Genomic DNA, 17,993 nt, shown 5'->3' with positions numbered 1-17,993 from the left:
AAAACGATGGAAACTCTGAAACGCTCAGAGTCGCCATGGCTGAATACAAGTGTGCTGGATAATTCTGTGTTGTGTGTGAAATTAATTAGTTAATAACACAATGTCACTTTCTGTAGAAAGAAAGCTGAACAAGCACGCCACGACCATTCTTATTGGTGGACTATTTCTGTCAATGAGTCTGCTGTTTTACCTGGCGTTTTGCAGCATGCCATGTGACGATCCCACTTACGGCATATCACGCTCTGATCTTAGGGATGCACAGAACAAAGCATTCTGGAACGGGCACATACTAGCGCCATCACGCGATCTTTCCTTTCCACAGGTTGTACTGGTCATGTCTGCCCCCGATAACTTGATGGGAAGAGACACGATCCGTGAGACTTGGGCAAGAGATCTACCCAAGACAACGCTGTTAAGGTTCGTGATTGGTACTGGGTCTCTTTCAGCGCAACAACACAGCAATACACACAGGGAAAACTTCATTCACTCCGACCTGCTTCTTCTTAAAAGTGTTAACGATAGTTATGAAACACTGACTTTAAAACTTCTAGAAAGTTTCAAATGGCTGGACAGACATGTTGAATTTACCCATCTTATAAAAGCAGACGAAGACTCGTTTGTAAGAGTCGATCGTCTGGCCTATGAACTACAAAAGAAACCCAAAGAGAGGTTCTACTGGGGATTTTTCGACGGCAGGGCTCACGTGAAAAAGGCGGGAAAATGGGCAGAGAAAGAATGGATTCTTTGTGACCGGTACCTGCCGTACGCCCTTGGCGGCGGTTATGTTCTTTCTGCTGATCTTGTTCATTATGTGTCTTCGAACTCCAAATATCTAAAACTTTTCAACAGTGAGGACGTTTCGTTGGGGGCCTGGCTCGGCCCACTTGACATTAAACGGTCACATGATGCTAGATTTGACACAGAATACAAGTCACGGGGTTGTAAGAATAGCAATTTGATAATGCATAAACAGTCGCACCTGCAAATGCGAGAACTAGATAATAATCTACAGAAAATGAACCAGCTATGTTCAAAGGAAGTCGAATATCGAAAGTCATACATTTATAACTGGGAGGTATTACCATCTCAGTGTTGTAAAAGACCACAAGATGTCACAACGAGAAAATGACCAGTATAAAATCAAATATTTTACAGATTGTTATATATTTGTTAATTTCAACGAAAATGCATCAAATTGAAGTGATTTCTTTGTTACTCAAGCTGCCAAAGTCTGCGATTTGTAAATAAAGTTATTAAGAAGACAAAGGTAATGGTTTTCTCGTTACTTCAAACAAATTTTTCTATCTCAAGGTTCAATTGAAATATATGGAGATAACGAACAGTATTCGTGCTCAAAAGTCCATTTAAACAATATAAATCAGGAATAGAGCAAACACGGACCTCTAAAACATAGGAGGTGGGATTAGGTGCCATGGAGGAGTGAGCATCCCCTGCCGACCGGTCACATCCGCCGTGTGCTCCTTGTTATGATCGGGAAATAACGGGAAAAGCCGTAGACAATTCAGTGTAAATATTGGTCTAACAATTAGTATGAAAAATGTCAGTCAGCATTAGACTTAATGATAGATTGTATTTGTTGACAAGGTCATTGTATCGACCATAGAACTTACGAAATGATGACTTTAAACGACACTGTTGATATTCTTGTTTCATCAACTTGTTTGTCAATAACTTACCTCGATTTAGAAATTGTTCATACGTAGAGCATGCTCTTGCGTATCGAATCAACTGAGAGATGTAAACCTCGTATGCAGGTGATAATGGTATACTGCTGCATAAGAAAGGGAAGTTGACAATTGAAAAGTTAAAAGTCATCACGTTTATCATAAAGCGTAGTTGTTAGGTTACCATTAACATCTTTTTCTAGTAAAATATCCAAATATGAAACGGGTGTGTCAGATTCTGTGGTATCTTTTATTTCAAATGGAATATACCGTGTCGACATACGAATGGAAATAACCATTGATAATACGTCGTTGATATATCTAAATGTCGAGCTGAAAGCCACAGCAAGTGTTTTCTTCTCATGTAAAAGATTTTGAATAAATTCTGCTTTATATGAATACAAAAATAGGTTCTGCTAATAACGGTGAGCAATTGGTACCCTTAGTAGGCAAATAAATATATATTGAATAATAATCGAGTAGTTGAAACAAATGGAATAATGCATCGAATAGACATTTCACGTCTCAATTTAAAACAAGCCCCGCCAAGCAGATCATCCCCTGCCTACCGGTCACACACCACCATGTGCTCCTTGTCATGATCGGAAAAAACGGAAAAATCTTTCAGAGGCGTAGCCCGGGTACCTTTGATGTGGACCCCCGAATAGGGTTTGGGAACAGGGCTGTGTATTAAGCAAAAAATTCGATATGATAAGATACAATATTTTATAAAGCGATATGCAATATATTGGATTCTTTAACAAATCAATCAAAACTCTTGTAAATAATTTAATGCATAAATTTTATAAAAACTGTTTTATAATTACCATTTCAAGTTCATGTCTCACTGTCATTACAATATACACTTCAAAATCAAACTTTTAAAGACTGTAAAACCAACATGTTAAAATAATGTTTATATCATTATTGATCAATTTTAATTCAAAATACTTAAATATATTCTCTGGTGATTGAAATTCCCTACTTTTTCACAGAATTATAAGAAAAAATGCCTGCCTGATACGTATTGGAAGTTATTTTTTCGGTACGATACATTCTTGATTATCAGTACGTATCGATGTATTGAAATATTGACTCAGCCCTATTTGGGGACCGCCTTAAGACCCCCAATGCGTTCAATACGGAGCCCCCGGAAGCTAGTGAATTTTCGACGATTTCGATGTGCATGCATATTCGACCCTCCTGATCGTATTTTTTAACACTTTATAAGTTTGCTATGCAGCCATATTCGAGGTCTGTTCTGTTTTTGTGTAACCGGAAAGTCAATATTAAAATGTAGTGCACTTATAAAAAAAAAACTCAGCAATATTCTATAAACCAAAGTCCGGGAAAATCTAATGATTTCAGAGAGGTGTATACTATCGTATTTTTCCATAAAACTGATTCTGTTCATTTTCATTTATTTTTTATCGTTATTCTAACTTGTTTCTAAGTGTTTTTTTTTTATTTTAAAATTATTTATTTATTGATTCATTTATTTTTTGCAAAATGATGTGTATGCTTAAGAGCATACAGGCATACATGGAAATTAAGCCTGCCTCTCTCTCTCTCTCTCTCTCTCCTTTTTTTCCAGAAATGATCTGGACGTTTGTGCGTACAAACGTACGCCTGGCTGCGCGCCTGCCTTAGACAACACTTATTAACGCACGGCTATTGCGTTTTATAGATTGGCTCAACTTAAATATTGAGAATGAATTTCCTAGATTTTTAAGGGATGGAAAATTCAGTAATTCAAAAAATTAAATCTATTTGTATAATCACGCGAATTACAATAGGAGAAGACATTATGTAGTAGAGGTACTTTTATTAAGAATTATAAAAGTTGAAATGATTTTAAATATTAAATATAAATTAAATAAACTAAATAAACTATTAAATATGTTATAAATGCATAAATGATAAGCTTTCTATTAAAGTTTCATTCTTTTCATTCTGTACTAACATGGGTATTTAGTGACATAGTTATACACCCCTTTTGGATCCACACCTGTACATATACTTTTACATGACCACACACACATCTATTGGTCAGAGTTTGAAATGGTTAGATTTCATTGGTTGAAAGTTTAGTCTTTGTGGGGTACTGAGTTTTATTCAGAATTAGCTCAAGATTTAGAATGGAGAAGACATAGTTATATTGCTGCTAACTTACTTTATTCAAAGACCTAAGACAGTTCCTAAAAATGTAAGTTTTTATCTTTTTATGCCTTAAGATATGTTTTCCATAATTTATGTGAAATAGGTGGAAAACAGAATATTTCACTTTTAAATGTTAACATATTGAATTATCTGTCTGTATAATCAGATGTAGATAAATCTGATGGAGTTTTCTTATTAATTAATTTGTATATATACCTAGAAATATTTTGATGTGAATATTTTGATAAACTAATTTAAATATATATTGGTTATGAGAAAGGTATTTGTAAAGAACAAATCCTGATTATTTTATTTATTGTACATAGGTAACATCATAAGTAAAGAAAATAAATTATTGCTTTGGAGAAAGTTCAGTTCCATAAATTGGTATGTCTATCTGTATATATATATATTTTATGATTTGTACAGAAACATAAAAGAAAGATAACTCTTCACAAGACTGTTAAGAGTAATTATGTTGTAAGAGTTAACTCCCTTAAATAGAACATATCGAATTAAATTGATAAATATGATAATTAATTGTTAAAGGGAAGACAGATAATTTGTTATATTTTTATGATCAGAATATTAGATAATTGATATATTGTTTGTACATATTTTTATGACGCAATTTGTATATTGCAGGACATATCCATTTTCCATTATTCCATTAGTCCATTTTCCATTATCCATTTATCATCAACTAGACATGTCACCATAATAAAATGTAAAATTTAAAAAGCTACAAGTGTGTTTTCCATCATTGCCGGGAATACCCGCTACAATTATAAGGGAGAAAAAGTAAACCATTATGTAAAAAAAAAAAATATGCTAAGTACTCATATCACGGATATTGGTATTCTTCTTTTATTTAATGAGAACATTAAACTAAATGGGGACACTAAACTAAAAAAAATCTTTCAAAAGCGCTTTGACTTATTTCTGAAAAGATAGATTATTTTTTAACCAATGAAAACTGAAATGACATGTTAATTTTCAGAAACAAATAAAACATTCGTCAAAACATACTATTTGTCAGTAAAATTGTCATTCACTTTGATACTTATTACTGGACTGCTTGTTTTCATTTTAAATAGTATTTCCTTAAAAAATTACCAATGTCTCGAAAGAAACCTTGTCCACAAATTGACCATCGGATTTCCGTTTCGGCTCCACAGGAAGGCGTGTTTTTTGTGAGTCACGTGATCCTTCTTACATATCTGTTTTTGGACACTTGATGATAACGATAGAGCCCTTGCTCTTAAAGGTCCGCAGAATTGGCTTCTGCTGTCGATGTAAGATCTTATGGAAATATTAATTTAGATGAACACGAGAAATAAATTGATAACATGTAGTCGATACTGTTTTCCGAGTCTCTGAAGAATTACTTACCCAAGTGAATTGCAGGATACTTGAGGAAATTAGTAAATCTTCTCCATACTCAGACCAACAAACTGATACTGAAGTAAAATTAATGGCTCTGAAGATGGATCTTTGTCAGCTGCTAATTTTTCATTTCGTAATTACAACACAAAGCCTGAAAACTCTTAGTTCCTTTGGCAAAGAGTCGCAGCTTACGGTGGTGGGTGCACATGGAAATTATTCTTGGCCGGAGAGGGACAAAGCGGTGCATGTGGATGGCGACCTGGTATTAGGGGCACTGCATATGGTGCATGAAAGGAGTGAGGATAAAATTTGTGGTCCCATCATGCCCCAGGGCGGGATACAAGCCTTAGAGACCATGTTGTACACCCTGGATATCATCAACGCCAACCAAAAGCTTCTCCCGGGGGTAACCTTAGGGGTACTGGCTAAAGATGACTGTGATAGAGATATTTATGGTTTAGAGCAGGCAGTGGACTTCATCCGAGGTAAAAAGATATTTAGTTTAAAAATAGTCGAAATTGACTAAAAGACACAAAAAATAATTGCACACTTGTATAATTATCATTTTCTGATCTTTGAAAATGCCATTTTCATCTATTCAGGAAACTTTTCATTTCATATCTTGAGAGAACTGATTTTCATATTATTTTTGTATTGTTAATTGTAATATTGCAGTGCGTGCATTGGAATGATTTGAAATTTTTATTTTCCCCAGGAAACTAAGCTTTAAAAACTTTCCAGTAAATGGGAAGATTTGAAGTAAATGATGATGTCTTTCAATACAATGCTTCTCAAAAAAAAAAAAAAAAAAAAAAAAATGCAAAGAGATCCCCAATCATAGAACGTTATAGATGTCCCAGGGTATAACAAACTCTGTTTTACGAAAGTGCATGTTGTATTCATTCAGAACCATAGTAATACCAGGAAAACTGAAAGTATCGATTGACAATCACTCAAGTTCTTTTAGTTCTAATTTTGAATTGAATCCTATTACAGGTAAACCATTTCACGACGTAAGATCACTTTAACTAGTGTGAATTTTACCTAGAAGTAGTTACATTTTTGAATTTACAACATTACTAACACAATGCATGAACAATTCCTTCCATTTTATATTTACTGTTTAATGACTTCAATATTTACCACACTTTTTTGCTCTTTATTTTTGAATCTCGACATCACTCAGTTTGAATCTTAAGTGAAAAATCAGATTTTTCTATTTGGACGCAATGCAAAAAAAAAAAAAAAAAGTCAGGAAAGACGGTTCAAAGCCGGAAAAGAGTTTACCAGAGAATCCCCCTAATGGAGCCGTGTTATTAATTCCAGTTTCATCAATTACAGCGGCTCCGAAAATCAACTTAGGTTTTGATCCATTGTGATAGGAAAATGATCATCTTAAAGGCCTCAGAGTGGTAGCGACATGTTGATGAAACAATTAGAGAATGAACTGCCTTAAATCAATTCTGTCCAATAGCTCTCTCGGTTTCAAAAAGGCAACTTTCGGTAATTAATTGATTTTTGGAGAATTTCTTATAGATATTACTTAATGTACGTAATTGTTAGCATAGTCAAGATCGGTATTATTGGAAGAATAGAAAAGTGACATAGTCCTAATGAAGGAATCACATTTCTATCATTTTAACATCATGTCAATACCATTTATTCTTGTAGTAAGTTCAGAAAACAGAGAATCATGGGAAAGAGGATGTTCAAATACGTCGACTTATTACGGAATGCATCCTTCTGGGGACTGCTTAATTGCGTTTTTGCTATTTCTTTTCGGGGAAAATATATTTGATCAATGTTGACAAGAACGAGTACAATAAAGTTATATTTTGCTATGTTTTCATCTATATTAATATGAATATATTTAAAAAATTGAAACTGTAAGTAAGAATCAGTACGTTTTTTTTCTCAACTACAAATTTCATGTCGTATAAAGCAACTATCGTCTTAGATACGATCTAGTTAGACCAGCAAACAAACAAAAGAAATATGCAATAAATGAAATTTACACTCTAACTTTTTGCGACATCTATAGTATTTGAAAAAAGGTTCTTTATTTTCATAATAAACAGGTGTTCTTTTTTGCATGCAAACGTTAAAATTCTGTTGTTTTTTTTTTCATTGCATTGTCTTTTGTTTGTCTGGGAAAAAAGCTATTGGAGAAATGCAATCCTAGGATTGTAAAGCAGTCGTCCCGGGCTTCATAAAAAAAATATTATAATCTGACAATTTTTAATGATATTTGCTACAATAGAACTGCTTCATGATCCTGTTGCCAAAACTGAAGTAATGTATATAATGAAAAAGGTGAAGATAACGTTATCAATCTAAAAAAAAAAACCTTGTTAACAATAAGAATCGTGAACAAGGCAAAAAGCACTGACCTCTGGAAACATCAAGGTGTGATCAGGTGCCAAGATTTTACAAGCATTCCATGTCGATTGGTCACACCCGGCGTGAGCTTCTGTATTAATCAGGTAAAGTAAAAATAGTAAAATAAAACCAATGACCTTAACAATTGACATGAAACAGTTCAATCAAAACTCGACTCAACGGTATGTTGTATTTGCTAATAAGGTCACCATACCGACCATAGAATTTAAACGAGATTGCTGAAAACCGTGTAACATGAAATTATTTTCTTCTTATCAAATTATTTTCTACTTATTTGTAAGTAGTTTGCCTCTGTTTAAAAACCAGTTCTACTCGGAACGTTATGTTCTTGCGTACCAACTCAGTTGGGAGAACATCATATGCAGGTGATAGTTGCATATGACGTCATAAAAAGGAAGGTTGACAATGGAAACGCTGAAATCCCTTTTGTGTTATCGTTTAGTTGTAAGCTGGTACATGTAATTAACGCCTATAGTCAGTGAAACATCTTATATGAAACAGATGTGGCAGACTCTGTAATTTCTTATTTCAACTTCACTGGGATATATCGATTCAACAAATGAAATGGATGATAATAACTTTTAAAAATTGATAAAACGTCGTTGATATCTCTAAATATCGAAATGAAGGCCACAGCATGAGTTTTCTTCTTTTCATACAGAGTTTTTTTTCTTTTTGTAAAAAAATATGCCTTACAAGAAATAATAAAACAAAGAGCACAATTTATGGTCATTGGAATTCCAACAGATTATTGGAAGATCTGGTCCCTATATAAGAACTACATAAATGATGTGAAGGAAATTTTTTAGAATCTAATAATACCAACTTCAGAGTATTTGTGTGTAGAATTAAAATGATTTTTAATAAATTACAAATATTTTGTAGATGAACAGTTACAAGATCTGAAAATTTTCTAGTCATGTCTACTTTTATTGAAGTAGCAGATGGGAAAAAAACCCTGGTCTTTAATTTTTCGATAGAAATGGTTGTATGAAGTCATGAAAAGCCAATCCTTGAGATATTATTAATTTTAGGGGGAATTGTGATTTCAAATTTTCAGAAAGTTCTTTGAAGTTTTTGAGAATCCTTATTCGAGTTGCACCGCCACTTCTTGAATATCTTGTAGCAGTGTACGTTCTCGTACGTTCTAAGCTATTTTAATTTTTGTGAGAAGTAAAGACAAGGGCTTGGTAGAAAAATTACTGAACCTTTTTAAATTTTCGGAATCCAGTATAGGTACGGTTATTCAAATTCACTTCCGTTCACTGGAATGTTAAAAGTATTTAAAACTGAAACGAATTTCATTTGAGAAAGGGAACTGTGAAATAAAAATAAGAATACACTGTAATAGGGCCTGGTATATACGTTTAGGTCACTTTATTAGTAATGTTTACGGTTGTTCCTAAAGACGGCAAAGCTTTTAAAAAGAAGTTTATACTTGTATTATATATGCAGTTCTTGCAAACTCGCCGTACCAAATATTACATCCTTCAAACATGGTCGTGACTGACTATACACGTACTTCTATCGAAAAAACATCCCATATTGACATGAAGTGATATCGTTTGTTATTGACCATGCTTTCTTGTCAACTAATTTTCCTAAAGGCACAAAAAGAGGTTTGCTTTCCGTAATAATGATTTTTTTCTGATCTTCTTTTGTTTTATTCCGTGTGAGATTACTCTCATTAATTCTCACATTTCCGCTACATATTGCTGACATCCATTCACTTGCCGAAGTAAGGTCCCGAAAATAAAATACACGATTCAATTGCAAACTACTTGCAGTTTTATTAAGTCCTCTTCAGGTTTTGCAATAAAGAAATCACTTCCAATATAGGCTGATTATTACACTCTAAGAGCAATGCCCTGTTATGGAAGTCGGAACAAAAAACAATAGTCTCTGAAATTCATGGTGGTAATTTGGTAGTCTGTTTACCTTTTTCAGAAAAGAAAGTCTTATGTGAAAACCTACGATAAAATCCGACCTTATTTTTTTTAAATAAAGCTCATGAAATTCTTTGCTTACGAATGCTTTCGTAAAACGGACTTGATTCACCCGTAATATAAATCGTAAGGATCAAATGGATTTCTGTATTTACATAAAACATAAGTTAAAAAAAACATAAATAATTACATAACTTGAAGGTTGACCCAACTACATGTTTCGGAATTTCATGTAATCTCGAGATAATTGACCTCTTACTTTTATTATACCCCCGCTTGAGAATTGGGGGTGTCCGTCTATCTGTCCGTACGCCAGCAACACTTGCGGGTACCCATCTCTTATCCGCAACTCCTATACCCCTGAATAAAATATAAAGAGGCTTTCAGAGAATCTATAGTGCTATCGTGCACCTCCTATTTTATGTTCTGATCGGACAGATAATTGGGGTTTCTCATAGCAGAAAATGGGCTATGCCAATGTACTCGTACGGGATCGGGGGTGCTTACAGTACCTCTAGTTTTGTTAATTTTTAAACTTGAAATTGAAGAGATTACCACAGGCTTGAAAATGATATCAGAAACTCCCTATATTATATAGTATCTTGGGGAGTAAAAATTGGACATATTGGTGGTCATCTACCGTGATAATTGCATGTTCCCCGTTATACTGATAACATCAATATCTCCATGTAAACGACAGACTCTGTCTGTAATCGATACACTGGCATTCAGTTTCTTCCACAGGAGTTCACATATTTAAGATTACACACTCTACTCACATACAGTGATACTTCTTTTAGTTTTTGATCTGGGTACGTGTATACTGCTTTTACTACTTGTATCTTTTTTTTAAAATCAAAATTGATAAGAATAGAAGTCGACAATTTTCTCTAAACTGCTCTTCAACCCAATTGTAATGTTAAAGAGGAAACCGAAAAAAACAAACAAACAAACAAACAAAAATTAATTTGAAACGTAAGAGATAAATACAGCTAAACATGGCATTTTGTGTAGAAGTGGGTTCATTAAAAAATATACAAAAAATAAAATTATATTACGGCTCTTGTTTTTTTTCCATTTTAGGCATATAAAATATATGCATTTCTTTGTCCTAAATTTATAGTGGAAGTTTGTTCTATAAAAACACGCATACATCATGCTCTTTTATTAGTATTCCATGCTCATCTATAAGGTGGTCATCTAATGTCATGTTTTCTATGTACAAGACAAACCATTTTCTCTAACGACTTCAAATTTACCTTTAGTCATGAAAATATTTAAGCAGCGAATGTTAATTGATTGATTGTATGTTGTTTTACGTCATGTTCGAGAATTTTTCACTCATATAGAGACGTCACCATATACCGGTGAAGGGCTTCAAATTTTGACCTTTACTCGGCACTCAGGGCCATTGAGCAGTGAGGGATCTTTATCGTGCCAACGCCTGCCGTGACACGGGGCCTCGGTTTTTTAAGGTCTCATCCGAAGGACCCCCAACTTTCATTTCAAAGTGCCGAGCGCTTGGCGAAGGAACAGTTGCTACCCATTTTTTATCGACTTAGGTCAGTCGCGGCCGATCGAGATACGAACTCACGATCACGGAGCGAGCGCTCTACCGACTGAGCTACCGTGAACGGTCAGAGAATATTAAATGTCTACGAAAGAACTATACTAGCCCAGTATCACGTGGTTCTCTCACTTCAGGGCTTTTCTTTTAGATCAAAACCCCTAGCTGCTGTTGATTATTGCTTATGAAAAAATATATATATAAAAAGAACGAGTAAACAAACAAATAAAAAATATTATAGGCATATTTATGATTCAAAACACAATGATAACAAGATCACCATACAAGTTGTCGAATTTTCTTGAAGGTTCGATTTGGTTGTTACATTGCAACACAAGAAAACCAATCAACATCGTTAACTGCAAATTCTGAAAAATCCACAAAGCTTTTTAAAATGGATCTTAAGTGCCCAAACACTCAGGAAAGCAAGAGAGGCTTAGAAAAGTCATTAACGGACTTAATTCGATTTTTACCTCTAAGCTGAATGTACACTTTTTTTCCCAGGAAAGCCATGCCAGATATTGAAAAAATGACTCGAGGCACTGTTCTACTATTTCATACTATGTTGTGGCTGTCTATCTGCACATTTCTTTTTATTTCCTTGCAAAAAAAATATATTACAAACGTCAGAAAAAGTATTGGAACCAATTCATGAAACAACGGTGGTTACTTCATGTAGAATAATAATGTCAAAACTTAATAAATGAATGACTTTCGCTCAATAAATATTCAACTCAGGGTTTTTCGTTTGCAGCACTCGTCACAGCTCATATAATTTAATCATTCTGAACATAAATTTTAAATAGGGATTTTTTTTTTCAAATCAAGAAATCACTGTAAGATTGAATCATGTTTGTTATTTTTTAGGGATGTCAAAATTGTCGATAATCAAATTGTCGAACATTCAAAAAGAGTATTCGAATATATTCGAATTTTCGATAAAATAAATTAATTCTGATTAAATTTATTAATAAATTCCTTCATAATACCCTCATGGCATATTTTGGTCGGTATTTGGAAGTAAACTTGGGTTCAGACGTTTAATTGTACAATATATTTCATATCTGTCAATGTCTGAAATAAATATACTTTTAAGTGTATACAAACAAATCCTCATTTTAAAAAATATAAAATATTTTTTAGAAACTCCAAATAATGAACCAATCGTCTTACCAAGGGCAAGATTTCTGTATACCAATCATATTTAAATACTCGTATTTACTATATATCTGCCCAACATAATCTAAATAACTAATTTTCCGATAATGATTTTTAATATGAATATGCACAACCTGAGACAATCATGTACATATAATTCATGTATTTATTCTGAAATTGAGCCCTTGTCAATTAATTATACAGAATGATTCAATGTAATAAAAACGTTATTCATTGATTAATTGAAATTTATTTTTATAATTACACTCTTCACGTTATTAACATGTACCACCCCTCTTAAAATATTGTCAAAATTGCGATGTCAACATGTAAAGAAGAAAAGGTTGTATATAAGTATCTGGTGATGTCAACAATATGGGAAAAAACATGCATTGTACACTGGAAAACCTCAACATTCGGGGACAAAATTATTCTTCTGGAACACATAACTCAAAAGGAAATGATTTACTAGATTTAAATGAATTGAGAAGTGAAAGGAGTCGGCTGATCAAAATTGATCGCTGGATTAAGTAAATAAAAAGAGGGTTGATTTTTCTACTATTCTAGTGAAATTTATCTTGGAAATCATTTTTTGTGTATCTGAAAGAAAACTCCCCGAATATTCGACTTATGAATAAACACTCGCATATCAAGTCATTGGATGGATATTCGAATATGCGTTGAAATCCCTTATTAGTTCATGTATCTTTTGTTTTATGCACCATCAGATAATTTTTTTTAAATTAAATTTTACATTTTGTCCAGGCTCAATAGCAAACATAGGAGGATCCGAGTACAAGTGTCACGACGGATCAGATCCGATTATTCCTGGGGTGATTGGAGCGCCATCTAGTGTGACTTCAATACAAGTAGCAAATCTGCTAAAGCTTTTTAAAATTCCACAGGTAAGACTCTTAAAGTTACTAACAAAGGAGGCCACTGGGAGATTTAAGGGTGAGGGGTGTTTGGGGCCTAAGCCCCCTCTTATGTCACCAAATACATGTATGTGCAAGCATTACTATTTAGTATAATAGTATTTAAATACACTGTAGAATTCGTTCGTGTATACATGTAAAACACTTTTTTTTGCAAGTATGAATCGGTGATAACTAGATGCTGTCATAAAACAGTAATACCTGGACGTAGGTGTTTGCCTTGAAATGTACTCACCTTCATATATGGGTAACAAGGGAAGAAACCAAAATAATTCTATATTTTACAAAAAAGTCGGTTTTCCACCCAAAATCGCCCCGAGGGTGGAAATCAAAATTTCAAACCCTAAATGCACATCTACAGGACACTCCAGACTTATTCTAAAATATTATTGGGCTACTGTGAAAATGTAAGAGGAGTTCAGGGAACCAAGTTTTTTTTTTTTTTATAGAAAATGACACATTTCTTCAATCTATGCCTGAAATATTGAAAAACACTTCCATAAAAATTCAATTTAAGATCAATTGTTAGATAACATTTTACCTCTCTGCAAGTTGGCCTTTAAAAATGTTTCCTGGATATGTCATTTGTCATCACTTTAATGTTTATGTATCTGTACGTATAAATTAATAAATTTTGCAAATAAACTTCGAAACGCCTGCACCATAGTTCATACTTAATCCCCTATTATTCCACTAGATATGAGATGATGTCCGTAAACTATATTCAGATTTCATTCGCATACTAATCGTAAATTTAATTCAAAGTCTACTTTCATTTTCGATAAACAGTCGTGAAATAGCAAAAAGAGAGTACGGTGGTGGTTATGGTCGGCGTATCTAAGTTACTGGCAATTTTTAATGAAACTGACGACAAGCAAGCGTTTAATTATTTGGTAGCACGTCATTAATGAATTATTCAGTGAAAACTTGATTTACACTATACAGAAGAAATTAGTTTTGATTATTTATTAAAAATCAAAATGTGCAAATCGTTTTCGCCAGTATCCGATCTTAGTTTTATGCGTCTAGCTCTTCACATAAATTTCTAGAACATTAGATGGCATTGAACCCGATGTTAAAAGAAAAACGAGGCATTATTATATCACAACATGGATATAAAAATGTTTTCAATGTGAATGGACATGGAAATAATGGTAACACGTAAAGCAATTTGGATAAAGAACTACGAACGATAGTATTGTTCTCCCGCCTACCTCCAAGTCAATTTTCAAAAGTTAAGATATTCGAATGAATTTTAATATTTATATTGATATTTATATGGATTTTCATAAAACATTACTTCTTTGGGAAAACAACGAGAGATAACTCTAAAATTTTGGTAAAACTCGTGTTTTTCACTATAGAAATCAACGGAAAACGGAAAATATTTTTAAAACATCTTTCCCCCCCGTGAAACAAAAATTCCTTTTTACGGGTAATATGGACTGTCATTTCACAAATTCATACCAAAGCTTTTTGTGTTTCACGGGGGGGAACATATGTTTATATACAAAAAACGACAAAAATGTTTATTTTTTCAGCAATTTCCAAGTGCTTTACAACTGAAACATTATATTTTACTAATATATATGCTTAATTTTATATGCATAACACATAAGAAAAGATTTAAGAAACATTTATTCATATTCAGGACTATTTCAGAATATGGTGATGCTTTATAGCCCGATTTCAGTGGAAAATATCGTCTACCCCCCTTATTTCAAGAGCTGGAATTAGGGATATTTTACTATTTAGCACTGGAATTAAAATAATTAATCAATTACCATTGAACTGTTCTTTGTATTAAACAAAGATTTTATGGCCAAATTTTCATCAATATTGAATTAAATGGTTGTAAAATGTAGGCGGGAATCGGGAGTTACCGTGCGTAGTTCTTTATATATCGAAAGACTGTAAGTTTACTAGTAAAACAGTGAAATATTCGCCACTGAGAGCATCGTTGCAACGGACCCGAAGTACAAATTTATATATATATATATATATATATATATATATATATATATATATATATATATATATATATATATATATATATATATATATATATATATATATATATATATATATATATATATAGTAACAATAAACTTGCAAAAGAGAAAATGTCGGTTAATGAACATGATGAATACGGTTTTATGGATGAATAAGCTTTTAAAAAAATATGCTTTAATCAATTTTTAAAATGTGCACATTCACTTCTTTTATCCTGAGCACCCTCGAAATAAAATACGTATAACATGATACATCAGGTATCAAAATAAAGTTGCTAATATGTAAAGAGAAAACGTCAATTAACTATTATAGTGAAATTGAGATTTTAAAGTTAAAAAAATAGACCAAAGGGGGGGGGGGGGTCGGATCACCTCGCCCTTTTCCGTCGCATGCTTTTTTCTGGCGTGCGACGGAAAAGGACGAGGTGACCCGATTGGGGAGTGTTATATCTACTTCTGCTTCTAAACCAACTGTGGGATTTTCAATGAAATATTTCTTCCTGCAATATACCTGTAATTAATTGTCCGTAGAAACTATGATACATTACTGGAATTATTCCGTCAGCAGTGGTAAAAATTCAATTCCCCGCTCTTTCGCGGGATTTCATCTAGTGTATAAAATAAAATAAATTCTACACACATTGAATTCATGTATATCTGAATGCTCATGATTTTGTTTTGCTTTTTTTTTTTAGAAAGTAACGCCACCTACACATTAATCAGCTTATCTGTTTTATTTGTTTCGTTTGTTATTGTTCCAATATGGCAAATTAAATAGGCATAAATTGAAGAATTTCTCAGTTCTTAAGCTGTTATTATCTATTAGATTAACACGTTTCCTTTATGCTTGCGAAGAGGCAGTTTCTATCAATATTTGATTTTGAATTTAACTTGAATGATAAATTACTTAAGAATGAACATAAAATCAGATACTGTTCAAGCTTTTGGTGATCTATGTATTTCTGTCAAAAAAGCAGAATTTGTCAAGCAATCTTAGACTATATAGTTAGACATTAGCAAAATTTGTTTTTAGTATGCGAACACATTTATTTTCTTCTATATCAGTCGGTGGACACGAACACAATATGACATATCCATATTTCAGTAGTCCTCCGCATTTAACACCGTGACGCCGTACATCAGCTGTAAAACGTTCTCACATTTGGACAGGAAATGAGAATTTTTTTGACAATAAAACATATCAGAATACGTTCCCAAACAATCTCCTTGCCTGTCAATACTCCGTAATAAGTCAGGCCTATATTCAATGTCAGTCCCTGTTTGCGCAGCCGTCAAAAACCTGTAGAAATAGCAAGTTTTACACAGAATAGTGAAACTAATTCATTTACGAATCAATCACAGACTGGTATTCCGAGAAACGCAAGCTGCCTTTGAAACTCGAATCCTTCAATGCATTAGGAGGACTTTCCGTGTCATGAATTAAGTCTGCCCCATGGCAAACCTGTTACATTATACCGAATGAATATTGGAATATTACTGGGCAATCTCTGTATTGTTTAACATTCTGTCAAACAAATTAGAAGATTGAATAACGTTGAATCTTAGAAGACTTATAGTTCCATAAACCAGATTTTGTTCCAGATGAAAAAGAATCCTCAATCAGAGTAGAAAGAATTTTTTTTATGACAACACTGGTGCCTCAGTGATAAAATGCATAATAACGACAAACCACAGATACTAGTAGGCTCATTTGATTTGAACTTTGAAAATTAGAAATTGTTTTGCTTAATTACCACATTTTTAGGATAGTAACACAAGATACATTAACTTCTGGTTCTTATAAGAATGTAAAGTCATGTAGACCTGAACAGGTCAAATCAGGATTTCTAAATTTTAATTGTATCGGGAAAAGCTTCTTCATAGCAAGAAAAAAGGCTTTGTTTGCAATACAATTCGCAAACATCAAGGTGTAGAATGATTGTCAATTATGTTATTATATATCAATAAAAGTCTATTTGTTGAAGATTCGTGAATTTAATGGCAGGTATTTGACACACAGTAGGGTTTTTAAAGCCTTGGTTAGCAATGTTAAGAAAAATCACTAAAAATCTGTTACAGAACAAAATCGCAACGAATTATCATATTGTCTATTATGTGAAAATATCGACATATAGTTAAGTTTAATTTTTATTCATCCCACGATCTTCTAAACTGGTCAATAAATTTATAAACATAACAAAATTTACAAGAAAGATTTCTTGATGAACATGTGCTGTAGAAATCTTCAATCACTCAAAAATATAAATTGATTTTGATGACTTAAAAACTAATATTTTTTAAGAACATTTCTCTTAACTGCAAGAATTTAATTGAATAAGATTCGGAATGCTTCAGAAATTATTTAACAAACCTCAATAACTTACATGAAGGATTTAGCTTTATCCGTACTTTGAGAAATTAGCTATATTGCTATTTGGTATACGAATGCGTGTATTTTTTCTTTATCTTGAAAAGTTCACCTATAGTAAATATTAACAATATTCTCATTAAGAAGACGATTCCGACTCAGTCAAGCAGCAACAATTTATTGAAAATTTACTTTCTCAATTTCGCTTCTTTTGCAATTTTTTCCCCATTGATTATCGGTTATACCGCTAAAATAACTGTTATTCGTGATTAAAAGCTTATGGAAAACAAAACATTAATAACTGTATTCTATCATTATTTCTTGTAGAATAAAAATTCAATTTTATTTTATAATGAGAAATATATTGCACTTTTAC

At 32.8% G+C, this 17,993-nt stretch overlaps 1 protein-coding gene across 1 annotated transcript in view; it reads left to right on the top strand.

Annotated features, from left to right (window-relative positions):
• Positions 1-17,993, top strand: part of LOC133205877 (metabotropic glutamate receptor-like) — a 35,024-nt gene continuing 17,031 nt past the window's right edge. The window contains exons 1-3 of the mRNA XM_061341764.1: positions 1-938; positions 5,411-5,716; positions 13,068-13,156. Of these exons, the coding sequence (XP_061197748.1) occupies positions 101-938; positions 5,411-5,716; positions 13,068-13,156 (1,233 nt within the window). The 5' untranslated portion in view covers positions 1-100. The remainder of the gene's footprint in view (positions 939-5,410; positions 5,717-13,067; positions 13,157-17,993) is intronic.

The sequence above is a fragment of the Saccostrea echinata genome, unplaced genomic scaffold (genome assembly GCF_033153115.1).
Source record: "Saccostrea echinata isolate AGI-Se365-2 ecotype Australia unplaced genomic scaffold, CSIRO_AGI_Sech_v1 ptg000054l, whole genome shotgun sequence".
NCBI lineage: Eukaryota > Metazoa > Mollusca > Bivalvia > Ostreida > Ostreidae > Saccostrea > Saccostrea echinata.
The sequence above is the reverse complement of the archived record's forward strand: the minus strand, read 5'-3'. Positions and strand labels throughout refer to the sequence as shown.